At 41.3% G+C, this 12,984-nt stretch overlaps 1 protein-coding gene across 1 annotated transcript in view; it reads left to right on the top strand.

The window, feature by feature from the left end:
* LOC140476797 (regulator of G-protein signaling 22-like) overlaps nucleotides 1-12,984 on the top strand; it is a 142,940-nt gene that overhangs the window by 110,285 nt on the left and 19,671 nt on the right. The window contains exons 19-22 of the mRNA XM_072569592.1: nucleotides 694-852; nucleotides 5,380-5,448; nucleotides 9,218-9,379; nucleotides 10,150-10,329. Coding sequence (XP_072425693.1) covers nucleotides 694-852; nucleotides 5,380-5,448; nucleotides 9,218-9,379; nucleotides 10,150-10,329 — 570 coding nt within the window. The remainder of the gene's footprint in view (nucleotides 1-693; nucleotides 853-5,379; nucleotides 5,449-9,217; nucleotides 9,380-10,149; nucleotides 10,330-12,984) is intronic.

Below are 12,984 nucleotides of genomic sequence, written 5' to 3'. Positions count from 1 at the left end.
CTTGATGTACTGGGTAACACATACTGGGAATTCAGGGACTTCGTATTCACGCAAGTCAATGGATGTAAAGTCATTGAAGCACATGGTAAAGGTGGGAGAGTGTATGCTCACATTTTTTTCTAAGTCCTCTCTGCATGCAAACTGTACATCAGAGGCAGGAATTCATACAATTCAGTATTGCTTGTGAGGGGATTATAGATAAATATCGAGGATTTGTTTTGGTGGAAAATAAATATTAGCAAACTTTGATGTTCTACATGCCATCTGACTTTTCTTGCTATTGCTTTCAATGGAACACCAAGTTGGTGGGATATATGGTTCAGGCTTACCACCTGCTTTTCCTCACTCCTGGAAGTTAAAGTCAGATCCTAAAGGTTTTGACCTCTCCCTGCATAAATATTCTCATTGATTTTTTATGAGAAATGCAATGTTTTATAATTAATAGGAAATCTGAAACTTCAGATAATTAACTGCTTAAAAATAAATACAACTTATTGAGCTTCATGTACCAAGACCACATATTGGGAATTTGAGTCCACGCAATTATTGTTAATAGGTGCAAAGTCACACACCCACAAATTTACAACTAAAGCTTTGTAACAGAAGTACAAGTGCATAATATTGTGGAAGAAAAGTGTTTAGTAGTAAACTTCAGCAAAAATGAAGAAACATAAATATAATTCTTCTATCTAGGTGTTGGCATTGGCTGGTGGACAAGAAAATTTGCTCCACAATCTTTTGTCTTCAGAAGTTGCACTGGAGGTGCAAAGATATGCAAAAGAACGTATGGAAAGACAATGGCTGCCAATGTTCCTATCCACACCAGAGTTTGCTGAAACTAATCAGATACGGGTAGGTTAGTCCTGTATTTGACCAAACTGTTTTACCAAACTTCAAAGTCAATACTAAGGGTCAGATTTTATGAAGTCAGTGAGATTCTGTGGATGACAGATGAGGTCCAGATGCAGCGATTCAGCCCCCATTTCCAACAGGCCTAAACTTGTCAGTGAGGGAAGGGGTGGCATTGGTGTCACACAGGTGGGAAACCCAACTCAGGGCCATCACAAGATCCCATTTTGGCTGCTTTGGCTGATCTTTGAAATGATCCTTGATCATGGCGTAGGAGTTACAAATTGATGAATAACATGTAAATATTCTTAAGGGTAGGTAAAATCTGTCTAAATATCTAAATTTGAAGCTTTTTCTTTAAATCCGGCACATCTTAAATGTGATTTTAAAAAGGCTGAAACTGGCAGGAAGAGTTAATTAAAACACTGTCTGCTGGACTGATTTGATTAACAAGCTCTTAGTTTGAACAGAAAATTACCATTTTTTCATGTAGTTTCAATCAGGTTCATTGTATATATTTCCCAAGGCTTGTTATGGTGTTGTAATAAATGCCTACCCGAGTTTTAAAAGGTTTGGCAGCAGGTTTGAAGTTCATAACCAGATTGACAGTTTGAAATAGACAGGCAGGAAGCTGGAAGAACACAACAAGCCAGGCAGCATCAGAAGTCGACGTTTCGAGTGTAAGCCTTCTTCAGGACTGGGGGTGGGTGTAAGGGGATTTGTCGATAAAGAGGGTGGCTGTGGCAGGGTGGTGAAATGGGGATCGATGAAGACAGATATAGGGTTCAAATAGACGCATTTTTTAAATAACAGATTAACATCTTGTGGTTTTAAAGCTTTGAATGGATTTCACAAATGATAGTTTGTCAGGAATTCAGTTTGTCAGTGAAGGATACCACCACCTAGCATAGTCAGTCAAGGGTTTATCTGATTACAGTACGGGGGTTGGTCAAGGGCATTCAGTCACGTGATCCTTCCAATAACTGGGGATCATTGACTCTGCTGTATTGCTGCATAGGGATTGGGGCCTGGTCAGTCCTGCAGGTCAGGCCCAACCAGTTTGATGATTATACATCAGAGTCACAGAGATATACAGCACGGAAACATACAGCCTTTTAAATGTTGTAGTTGTACCAGCCTCCTTCACCTCCTCTGGCAGCTCATTCCATATTTGCACCACTGTATGAAAGATTTATCCCTTAGGTCCCATTTAAATCTTTCTTCTCTTACCTTAAATCTTTCTTCTCTTACCTTAAATCTTTGCCCTCAAGTTTTGGACTCCTTTACCCTGGGCAAAAGACCTTGACTAGTCACCCTTTCCAAGGCCCTCATGATTTTACAAACCTCTATAAAGTCACCCCTCAGCTTCTGCACTCAAGGGAAAACAGCCCCAGCCTATTCAGCCTTTTCCTATCGGTCAAACCCTCCATACCTGGCAACACCTTTGTAAATCCTTTCTGAACCCTATCAAGTTTCACAACATCCTTCCCTTAGCAGGGAGACCATAATTGAATGTAGTATTCAAAAAGTGGCGTAACCAATGTCCTGTATAGCCGTAACAAGACCTCCCAATTCCTATACTCAATGCACTGACCAATAAAAGCAAGCATACCATATGCCTTGTTCACTACCCTGTCTGCCTATGATTCTGTTTCAAGGAGCTATGAACCTACACCTCAAGGTCTTTTTGTTCAGCAACACTCCTCAGGATCTTACCATTAAGTGTATAAGTCCTGCCCTGATTTGCCTTTTCAAAATGCAGCACCTCACATTTACCTAAATTAAAGTCCATCTGCCACTCCTTGACCCATTTGCCCATCTTGTTAAGGTCCTGTTGTACACTGAGATAACCTTCTTCACTGTCCACTAGACTACCAAGTTTGGTGTCATCTGCAAACTCAGTGGACAGAGCACTGATTGTTGCAGTATGTTGTTGGTTACAGGCCTCCAGTCTGAAAAGCAACCCTGCACCACCACCCACTGTCTCCTACCTCCAAGCCAATTTTGTATCCAAATACCTAGTTCTCCCTGTATTTCATGTAATCTAACCTTGTTAACTAGTCTCCCCTGCGGAACCTTGTCGAACGCCTGACTGAAGTCCAAATCTACACGTACATCAGTTGGACACATCAGTCTGGGGCTATTGTCACAAGTTAGTCTGGAGTTGACACATGGTCAGTCCGGGGGGGTTTGGCCAGTAATAGTCAGGGGTATTATCAGGAGGAGTCGATAGAATTTTGAGCAATGTGGGAAACTCAAATCTGGGGAAGATCTGCATTATGTTGTGATGGGGACACCTCTAAATGTAAGAGTGGAATCTGATGTAGCACAGGAGTCTACCGTGTACTGCAGGAGTTGGGTATTTTACTAGTCACCACCATTCTGGCTTCAAATGGGAAGACAGTGGACCACTACAGTATGCATGACAATGAGGTAAGACATGGACAAAGGGGAAAAATTGGGAATATTTAAATGAAAGAGAACATGGGGAGCCTGAAAGATAATGGGGATGTCACGGACAGAACACAAAGCAGAACATGAGGGATTTTATCCTGACTATCAGATAGAGCTTGTCACATACTCACACGAGTGTGAACTGGATAACATGCCATCTTTGACCAAACCTCAACTGTGCTTTAGAGAAGGAAAATGGTTGTCAACACATTCACAGAAGGCAGACAGATTTTTTTTTGATCTGTATGAAGGAGTGGGGACATGTTGGTGACATGAGGCACTGCTTGGGGAAACTGCAATAATCAGACATCTATAGATGCAGTGATGTCATCTGCCATCAAACTACACTTCACCTGCAGCTCATGCATTAACCAACCATGCCCACATTAGAAACCTTAGCCTCAAGCAATCATGATTGTTCTTTTACTTATAATAATTGAAACCTTGTGAGCTTTGCAAAGGTCATGTGATCACAGGCAAATTTAAAATTGTTGCCTGCTTTTGCCAATTCACAAACACATTCAACAGATCTTGTTGCTGCACAGTGCCTTGAAGCTGCTATCTCTGTACACTTTTGTAAGAACATTGTCTGTTATAGTCAATGGTCCATTTCTTGGTGTATTGATGTGGTGGTGTTTGGGCGAGCTGTAGGGGAAATGAGGGTGTAGTTCTGCCAAACCTATAACATCCTAACATTGTTTGGTGAAATAGCTTGTGTTGTAGCTGAATAAGGTGAAATAATGCAAAGGTTGTATAGAGACAATATGTTGTCCTTCTCATCTTTTCTCTGAATCACATCCTTATTTTGATATTCTCCAAATAGGATCATTGCACCCATTCTGAACGGATACAGCAAAGGCTAGAGTTATCGCTGTTGCAGTAAATGTAGGAGGCAACACTACTGATAATGTTGGTGGAGTCCTCCAACCTTTGATTCAGTTTGTCAAATGTCTCTGACAAACCTGCCTTCTGTTCATCTGCCTGACTGTATTTGCATAAAGTTATTAGTGGCCAACACCATGGGATCATCTTCAGCCTGGGTTTGAGCAGATGCCTGGTCTCTGACAATCTTCTGAATACTAATGACATGAGGAGTTTCTTCCTTGAACAGCTGCAGAGATGTGTCAGTGGTGTGTTCACCAGATTGTTTTCCTGATTCTAATATAGACAGAATACTCAATAAGGAAGAAAGTTTCTAAATTGGTGGAGAGTGCAGGAGAAAGCCTTGCTGGTGCATCCTCTGGGATTTAGTAGCCATCTCTTTGGAGGTAGAGGAGGAGTTGATGTGTTATTATTATACTGTTTGCATAAGACAAGAGAGACTATCAGTGTGCAGTAGAGGTATAAACTTGAATATCTTAAGAGAGAGTTAACAATGGTAGTAACGACAGAGCAGCACAGCTCAGACAAAAGAAGCTTGCTGAGTTAGCTGGAAATAGAGCTTTCATCATCATCACATGAACAGAGTTGATCCTCTCTAGAATACTGAGGATCTTCTAGAGGGGGAGGAGCAGAATGTCTTTCTGAACCAATGTGTTATTTCTACTTCTCAAGCAGATACCCTATTTTGCATCTGATTAAGAATTCCAGTTTAATAGTAATTATAGCAATTGTGAGTAGTTTTGTGCAAGGTCTCAAGTAACTGAATAAAACATAATTTTAGTATCCTTTCAGTTCAAAGTTTAAAAATATCTTTTGTATGTTTTGTTCAACATAGAATCATGTGGCATTACAGACCATTCAGTCCACTGTGCTTAAGAGCTTTGGAATGGCTATCTAATTTATTAATTAGACAATACACCATTACCTTTGCAAGTTTTCTCTTTTTAAGCATTAGTGTACATCCAATTCCCAGGGCTCTGTGGCACAGTGGTAGCATCCCTACTCTGGACCAAGAGGAAGGGGTTTAAGTCCCACCTGCTCCAACTGTGCAATAACATCTCTAAACAGGTTGGTTAGAAAATATCTAAATACAATGCCATCTTGCACATTCAAAATATATGGCACGACTAAGTGAAATATATTGAAATCTGTAATTTGATCTTGAAATTTTATTGGTTGGCATCTGTTCTCCAGATAAAATTGCAAGAGGTGGTAGAGGACCAGATGTTACACAAGAGCAGGAAGAAGCGAGATGTAATGAAGGTGAGAACCTGCACCTCAAACATTATATGTTGGCAATTCAAACAAATCATTACTGTATCTGAATTGTCAGTGTCTGAATTTACAAATGGTGATATAGCTGAGATATAGCTAATTGAAAATACAATAAGCTGAATAGTTTTGTTTCATTGTACATCCCTTTTACTTTTGGAAAACAAAGATTGATACTGGAAATGAAAAAAACATGAACATACAAAACTGACAGACATGAAAAGATCAGCTTCTTCAGCATCCTGTCTACATGTTTCATATTAATTTAAAAATTAACTCTGTTACTTCTATTAATGTGGGTCAGGATGGAAGAATTTTTAATTTATATAGTTTTTGGTAGAGGGTGCAAATGGAAAACTTTTAATTTAGGTGTCGGCAGGGACTGATATCGGAGAAAAATGTGAATGCTTGCTGCCTCTAACCAATATATTCAACTACATGTGAGCAACCTCATTGTGAGAGGTCGCATTTCAACTTCAATACATTAGTTGCTCAATTTGAGAAATATAGCAGTTTAATTTTGCATCCATGGATTCTCTGGGATTCCTTGAACTCACCAATTAAAACAAGAAAACATGGAAGCTATTGAGAGGGGGTTTGTGAAGTAATGACAAATAAATATACCTGTTTCTGGGAAAAATATCAAGAAGAGAGAAAAATACCACGGAGTACTCCATATTGATGGCTGTTTTCCAAACTGATTATGTGTAAAGAGTGACTATGAAGGAATGATATGATATTGCATCAGGTTGAGATGAGTGTTGCTGGTGAATAGACTTCACAATGTGAGGAAGTGCACAAAGAAGGCTGGTAGCACTTGCAAGATGAGTTATAGAGTTATAGAGTCATAGAATTAGTCTACACCTAATACACGAGAGGAATGAAAGGTGATATGCATATCAGCATCTAGATGAATGTACTGCACCTTTCCTGCCAAGTTGAAAGTATTGAACTACATCTTGCCTTGGACGTAGGGATGTAACACCCTGCTGCTGAGCAATATGCTAGTTTCAATCTATCGTCTTGGCGTTCTCAGTCGTCTGCACTCGAAACACTAACTTGTTCTCTCTTCATGGATGCTACCTGACCTGCTAGAAGGACAGGGTATCCTCAGTTTAAGCTGAATTTAACAGCAGGACCTGACTTCCTATTTTGACATTGATTTACCAGCCATAGTTAGTTAGATGGAGATTCAGGGTAGAATGGAGGGTGGCAGGGCGCACTGGAATTGGGGGGGGTGGGGGGAGGTGTTGAGAGGGCAGCATGGAATGGAGTCCCCATCATATGGCCACAGCTAAATGTAAGACAGGATGGAGGGAGTGATCATGGTCCTGAGGTATTTGATGGGTGGTGCTGAGAAGGATTGGAGTTTGAGGGACATTAATGTGACCCGGTGAAATGTCAGAGAGCTCAGAGACAGAACATCATGGAGAAGCCCAGAGAGATTAGGAGACTCAAAAGGCAATCATGCACCATTGAAGGCATCAAAAAGGCATTAATTCATAAAGTGAAAATTCAATTGTTAGGGAGAATAATGGGGTTGCCTATGGGGCTATAGGGTGGGAAGCATTCCTGTTCACTTTGTCAAGATCACAAGCAGTGCTGGATAAGCACTTACCTCTTCCATGAAGTAGTCCTTGCTTCCCTTTAGCCCTCAAAGGCCTGAAAAACCACTCAGCCATCATCGGCACAGTAGCTCACTGGTTAGCCTTGCTGCCTCACAGAGCCAGGGTCCTGGGTTCAATTCCAGCCTTGGGTGACTGTCTGTGTGGAGTTTGCACATTCTCCCCGTGTCTGTGTGGGTTTCCTCCCACATTCCAAATACGTGCAGGTCTAAATTGACCATAGTTGTTAGGTGCATTAGTCAGAAGGTCGCTTTGGACTTGTTGGGCTGAAAGGCCTGTTTCCACACTGTAGGGAATCTAATCTTAAAAAAAACTCTAGGATGAAAATACATTGGAGCCATGCATATCTCACTAAAATTTCCTTAGAAGTGTTAGCCCAGACATTAAAGGCCAAATGGCTTCATTCTATGGTATTCTAATAATCAATATAAGGAGATTGAGTTTTGTGAAGAGAATTGATGAGGGCAGAATGGTGGATGTGATCTATGTGGACTTCAGTAAGGCATTTGACAAGGTTCCGTGTGGTGGACTAGTTAGCGAGATTAGATCACATGGAATACAGGGAGAACTAGCCTTTGGATACAGAACTAGCTCGAAGGTGGTGGAGGGTTGCTTTTCAGACTGGAAGTCTGTGACCGGTGGTATGCCACAAGGATTGGTATTGGGTCCAATGCTTTTCGTTATTTATATAAATGATTTGGATTTGAAAATAGGAGGTATAGTTTGTAAGTTTGCAGATTACACCAAAATTGGAGGTGTAGTGGACAGCGAAGAAGTTATCTCAGTTTGCAACGGATTTTGATCAGATGGGCCAATGGGCTTAGGACTGGCAGATGTAATTTAATTTAGCTAAATGTGAGGTGCTGCATTTCGGATAGGCAAGTCAGGCAGGACTTATACACTTAATGGTAAGGTCCTGGGGAGTGTTGCTGAACAAAGAGACCTTGGAGTATAGGTTCATAATTCTTTGAAAGTGGAGTCGCAGATCGACAGGATAGTGAAGATGATGTTTGGTATGCTTTCCTTTACTGGTCAGAGTTTTGAGCACAGGAATTGGGACGTCATGTTGCAGCTGTACAGGACATTGATTAGGTCACTTTTGGAATATTGTGTGCAATTCTGGTCTCCCTCATATAGGTAGGATGTTGTGGTTGGGTTTGAGCTATAGGGAGAGGCTGAATAGGCTGGGGCTGTTTTATCAAGAGCATTGAAGGCTGAGGGGTGACCTTATAGAGGTTTATGAAATCATAGGGTAAATAGGTAAGGTCTTTTCCCTAGGGTGGGGGAGTCCAGAACTAAAGGGTGAGAGGGGAAAGATTTAAGAGGGCCCTAAGGGCAACTTTTTTCACACAAAGGGTGGTGGGTGTATGGAATGAGCTGCCAGAGAAAGTGGTGGAGACTGGTATAATTACCACAATTAAAAGGTATCCAGGTGGATACATGAATAGAAAGGATTTAGAGGGATATGGGCCAAGTGCTGACAAATGGATCTAGATTAATTTAGGATATCTGATTGGCATGGATGAGTTGGACTGAAGGATCTGTTTCCATGCTGTACATCTCTATGGCTCTATGACTTGGATAACAAGCTGATTTCTGGCAGCAGATTGGTTGTTTCCCTATTATTCCAAAGTGGGCACGTTTGACACAGACTGCAATACAGTTTGAATTTTCTTACATGTCAACATCCCACCTGATTCAAACCCATTCAATATTGGAGGTGGAGGTAATATTCCCCACTATGTTCCACATAGTGATCTGTCATCTGAAGTTAATTGAAAATGGAATTATACATGGTAGATGCTTGATGACCGGCAGGGACACAACATTATGTATAACTCTCTAACATTAATAACAAAAAGTTTAATTTTAATTCTGGAAATTTTCAAAGCTCGAATCATCATATGGAGATAATTCAGTTGCATTGGCTACAATCTCATCTTTTTAAAACCACAATGTTGCTTCTCTCCAAATGCTATTGAATCGGTTTCCAAGAGTTCATTGAATCTTTATACGGAAACTGCACAGGTTTGAAAATACCGGCAGCAAAATGTTTACAGAATGGCTGTTCTTTTTGAATGGTTTGTGAAACTGTGGATTATGTAAGTGATTATGAACATTTATATTTTCAACAGCACATGGATAACAAATGGACTGCCTCATCAAAAGAAATCATAGCATTCCGTAAAGCTTTGTTAAATCCAGTAACGGCACTTCAATTTCGGAAGTTTGTATCAACAAAAGGACAACTGATGGAGAATAATGTACTTTTTTGGCTTGAGGTTCAAAAATACAAGGTAAACAAAATACTAGAAAATGAAGAATGATTTTAAAAGAATTAAGTAACAATTCAAAACTACTTCCAAACGAGTCAGATGTTTAACCCACACAAAATTACTTGAACAAAGAATATTGCTGAAAAAACTAGTGTGCTGAGATAATTGTGTACATGGATTACATTTCACATAGTGTGTGGGTGGTTTTAAGGTGGGTGGGAAGGTATTCCTCATGGCTGGGTGAGGTATTGCCTGCAACTGGCAGGAATCCCTGCATCTTTAGTTTTGGAGTATATGTGTTTGTGTGTGTTATTATGTTGGGCTCCTGGGTCATCTCCCTTTAATCCATGTCAGTGGCCAGTTGAGACGGACCACTCAACTTACCTTCCAACCTGCCCCCCTCACTGAGACCCCTAGTTCTAGACTTCCATGGACGTCTCAGCTTGGTGCATCTGCCTGTAGCCAAGCAGTGACTGACATTCCTGTCTGGTACTGCAGGTACTGCAGAGATGTCCCATATGTGATTTGTTGGCAACTCTCCAAGGTGGGACTTAAAGCAATTTACATTGCCCCACTGTTAAATTGCTATGGGACAGCCATCAGGATCATGTTGAGGCTCCCCACTTTGACTTTTTTGCCAAAGAATAGGAGCATGGGGACTGCAGCCTTTTGTAAAATCTAGCCCTATTCATTTTTGTTTGCATGTGTGTGCATGTGCATGCTTTTATTATCTGCAGCTGTCTGACATAGAGAGAGTACAGACCCCTTTTCTGTGTTTATTTTTCCTCCAGGACTTATGCCATTCCCATGCAACTGTGGAAACCATTCAGAATAAGATCATGGTCATTATCAACTGTTTTATCAACTCCAATATTCCACCAGCTGTGCAAATTGATATTCCTGAAGAACAGGCAAACAGAATTATTAGTCAAAAGGATCAGCAGGGTCCATATATCTTCAGAGAAGCACAGGTACAAAAAGGAATGTGAAGGTGCCCAGAAAAATGGCTAAACAGCATTTTGGAGCAATGTGCATGATCATTCATAAACTGTAATGCAGGATAGTCCATTTAGTCTTTAGTTGTGTAGCTTTTGTTCACACCTAGCTCACTGAAGCCAAAACTTCTACATGTCATAGTATATTAATACTATTTGGTTCCCAATGGGAAACCATTTTATTTGTGCAATGTAGGTATGTCAAAAGGAAAAAGACATTTTTTACAACATTACAAAGTACTTACATTACAAAAATAAGTTTTTGAGCTTTTTAAGCTCATGCGAATGCTTTTAACCCATATGAACCCATCCTCAACTTCATCCCACACCATCAACATATTCTCATAGAATCCCCATTGTGTGGAAATAGGCCATTTGGTCCAACAAGTCCACACCGACTGTCTGAAGAGCATACCACACATGACATGGTGGCACAGTGATTAGCACTGCTGCCTCACCGCGCCAGAGACCCAGGTTCAATTCCCGCCTCAAGCGACTCTCTGTATGGAGTTTGCACATTCTCCCCGTGTCTGTGTGGGTTTCCTCCGGGTGCTCCGGTTTCCTCGCACAATCCGAAAATGTGCAGGTTGGGTGGATTGGCCACGCTAAATTGCCCATAGTGGTAGGTGAAGGGGTAAATGTAGGGGAATGGGTCTGGGTGAGTTGCGTTTCGGCAGTGTAGACTTGTTGGGCTGAAGGGCCTGTTTCCACATTGTAAGTAATCTAATCCTTCCCCCTCCCCTATCCATGCATTGCCCATTGCTAATGTACCTAACCTACACACCCCTGGACACTATGGACAATTTAGGATGGCCAATCCACCTAACTTGCTCATCTTTGGATTGTGGGAGGAAACTGGAGAACCTGGTGGAAACCCACACAGACACCGACAGAATGTGCAAACTCCATGTAGACAGTCGCCCAAGGATGGAATTGAATCCAGGTCCCTGGCACTGTGTGAGGCAGCAATGCTAACCATTGAGCCGCCGTGCCTCTTATTTTCACTCTTTCTCATTTGAATATTTATCCAACTACCCCTTACATACATCAATGTCAACTCTTCAATAATTTCATGTGGTAAGGAGATCCTCATTATAACCACTCTCTGTGTTAAGACCATAAGATTTAGAAGCACAATTGGGCCACTCAGCCTATTGAGTCTGCTCAGCAATTCAATCTTAGCTAATATATTTCTCAATCCTATTATCTTTCCTCCTCCCAGTAGCCCTTGACCCCCTCACTAATCAAGAATCGATCTATCTCTGTCTTAAATACACTCAGTTACTTCACCTCCACAAACTTATGCAGCACTGGCTGAAGAAGTTCTCCTAATCTCAGTTCTAAATGGAGGTCCCTTCACTCTGAATTTGTTCCCTTGGATCTTAGTCCCTCTTACTGGTGGAAACATCTTCTCCACATCTGCTGTATCCAGTGCTGTCAGATTCCTGGTTCAATGACATCCCTCCTCATCCATCTAAACTCCATCAAGTACTGATCCAGAGTCTGCTCCTCATATGACAAAACGTCAACCCCTGGATCCTTCTTGTAAATCTCCTCTGGGCCCCCTCCAATGCCAGCACACTCTTCCTTAGATACAGGGTCCAAAACTGCTCACAATATTCCAAATACATTCTGTCCAGAGCCTTACATAACCTCAGCAATACATGTCTGCTCTTGTATTCTATCCATTTTGAAATGAATGCTAACATTACAGTTGCTTTCCTAACTGTCAACTGAAACTGCATGTTAACCTGAAGAGAATCCTAAACTAGGACTCCCAGCTCCCCTTGTGCTTCACACTTCCAAAGCATTGATTTAGAAAATGGTCTATACATCTATTCGTCCTACAAAAGCACATAATCTCACACTATACCATATTGTATTCCAACTGCAATGTTGTTACCCTCTCTCCTAGCCTGTCCAAGTCTTCTACAGTCCCTCTCCTTCCTCAACGCTATGTGTTCTTCTAACCTTCTTTATATTATCTGCAAACTGAGCAACAATGCCCTCAGTTTCTTCATCCGGATCATTAAAGTATACTGTGAATTATTGTGATTCCAACACTGACCCCTGCAGAACTAGTCAGCAGTTCCCATCCTGAAAAAGAACCCTTACTCCACGCTTTGCCTTCTGCCAGTCAGCCAATCCTCTATCCTTGCCAGTACCTTGCCCCTAACACTGTGGGTTCTTATCTTATTTCACAGCCTTCTGTGCAGCATCTTGTCAAAGGCCTTCTGGAAAGCCAAATCCATCACATCCACTGGCTGTCCTTTGTCTAACTTGTTAAATACCTCCTCAAAGAATTCTAACAGATTTGTCAGGCATGACCTCCCCTTGATGAAGCCCTAATGACTCAGCATTATCCTCACTTCCAAGTCCTCTGCAGTCACATCCTTAATAGTGGACTCTAATATCTTACCCAAGACCAAGTTCAAGCTAATTGGCATATAAATTCCCAACTTCTGTCTCCCTCCTTTCTTAAACAAGTGTGCTGTATTAGCATTTTCAGACCTCTGGTACCCTCCCCGACTCCAGTGATTTCTGGAAGATCACCACCAATGCCTCGACAATCTCCTAAGCCATTTCCTTTGGAACTCTGGTCCAGTGATTTATTCATCATAAGACCTTTCC

The sequence above is a fragment of the Chiloscyllium punctatum genome, chromosome 5 (genome assembly GCF_047496795.1).
Source record: "Chiloscyllium punctatum isolate Juve2018m chromosome 5, sChiPun1.3, whole genome shotgun sequence".
NCBI lineage: Eukaryota > Metazoa > Chordata > Chondrichthyes > Orectolobiformes > Hemiscylliidae > Chiloscyllium > Chiloscyllium punctatum.
This window is presented reverse-complemented; position numbering and strand designations above follow the sequence as displayed.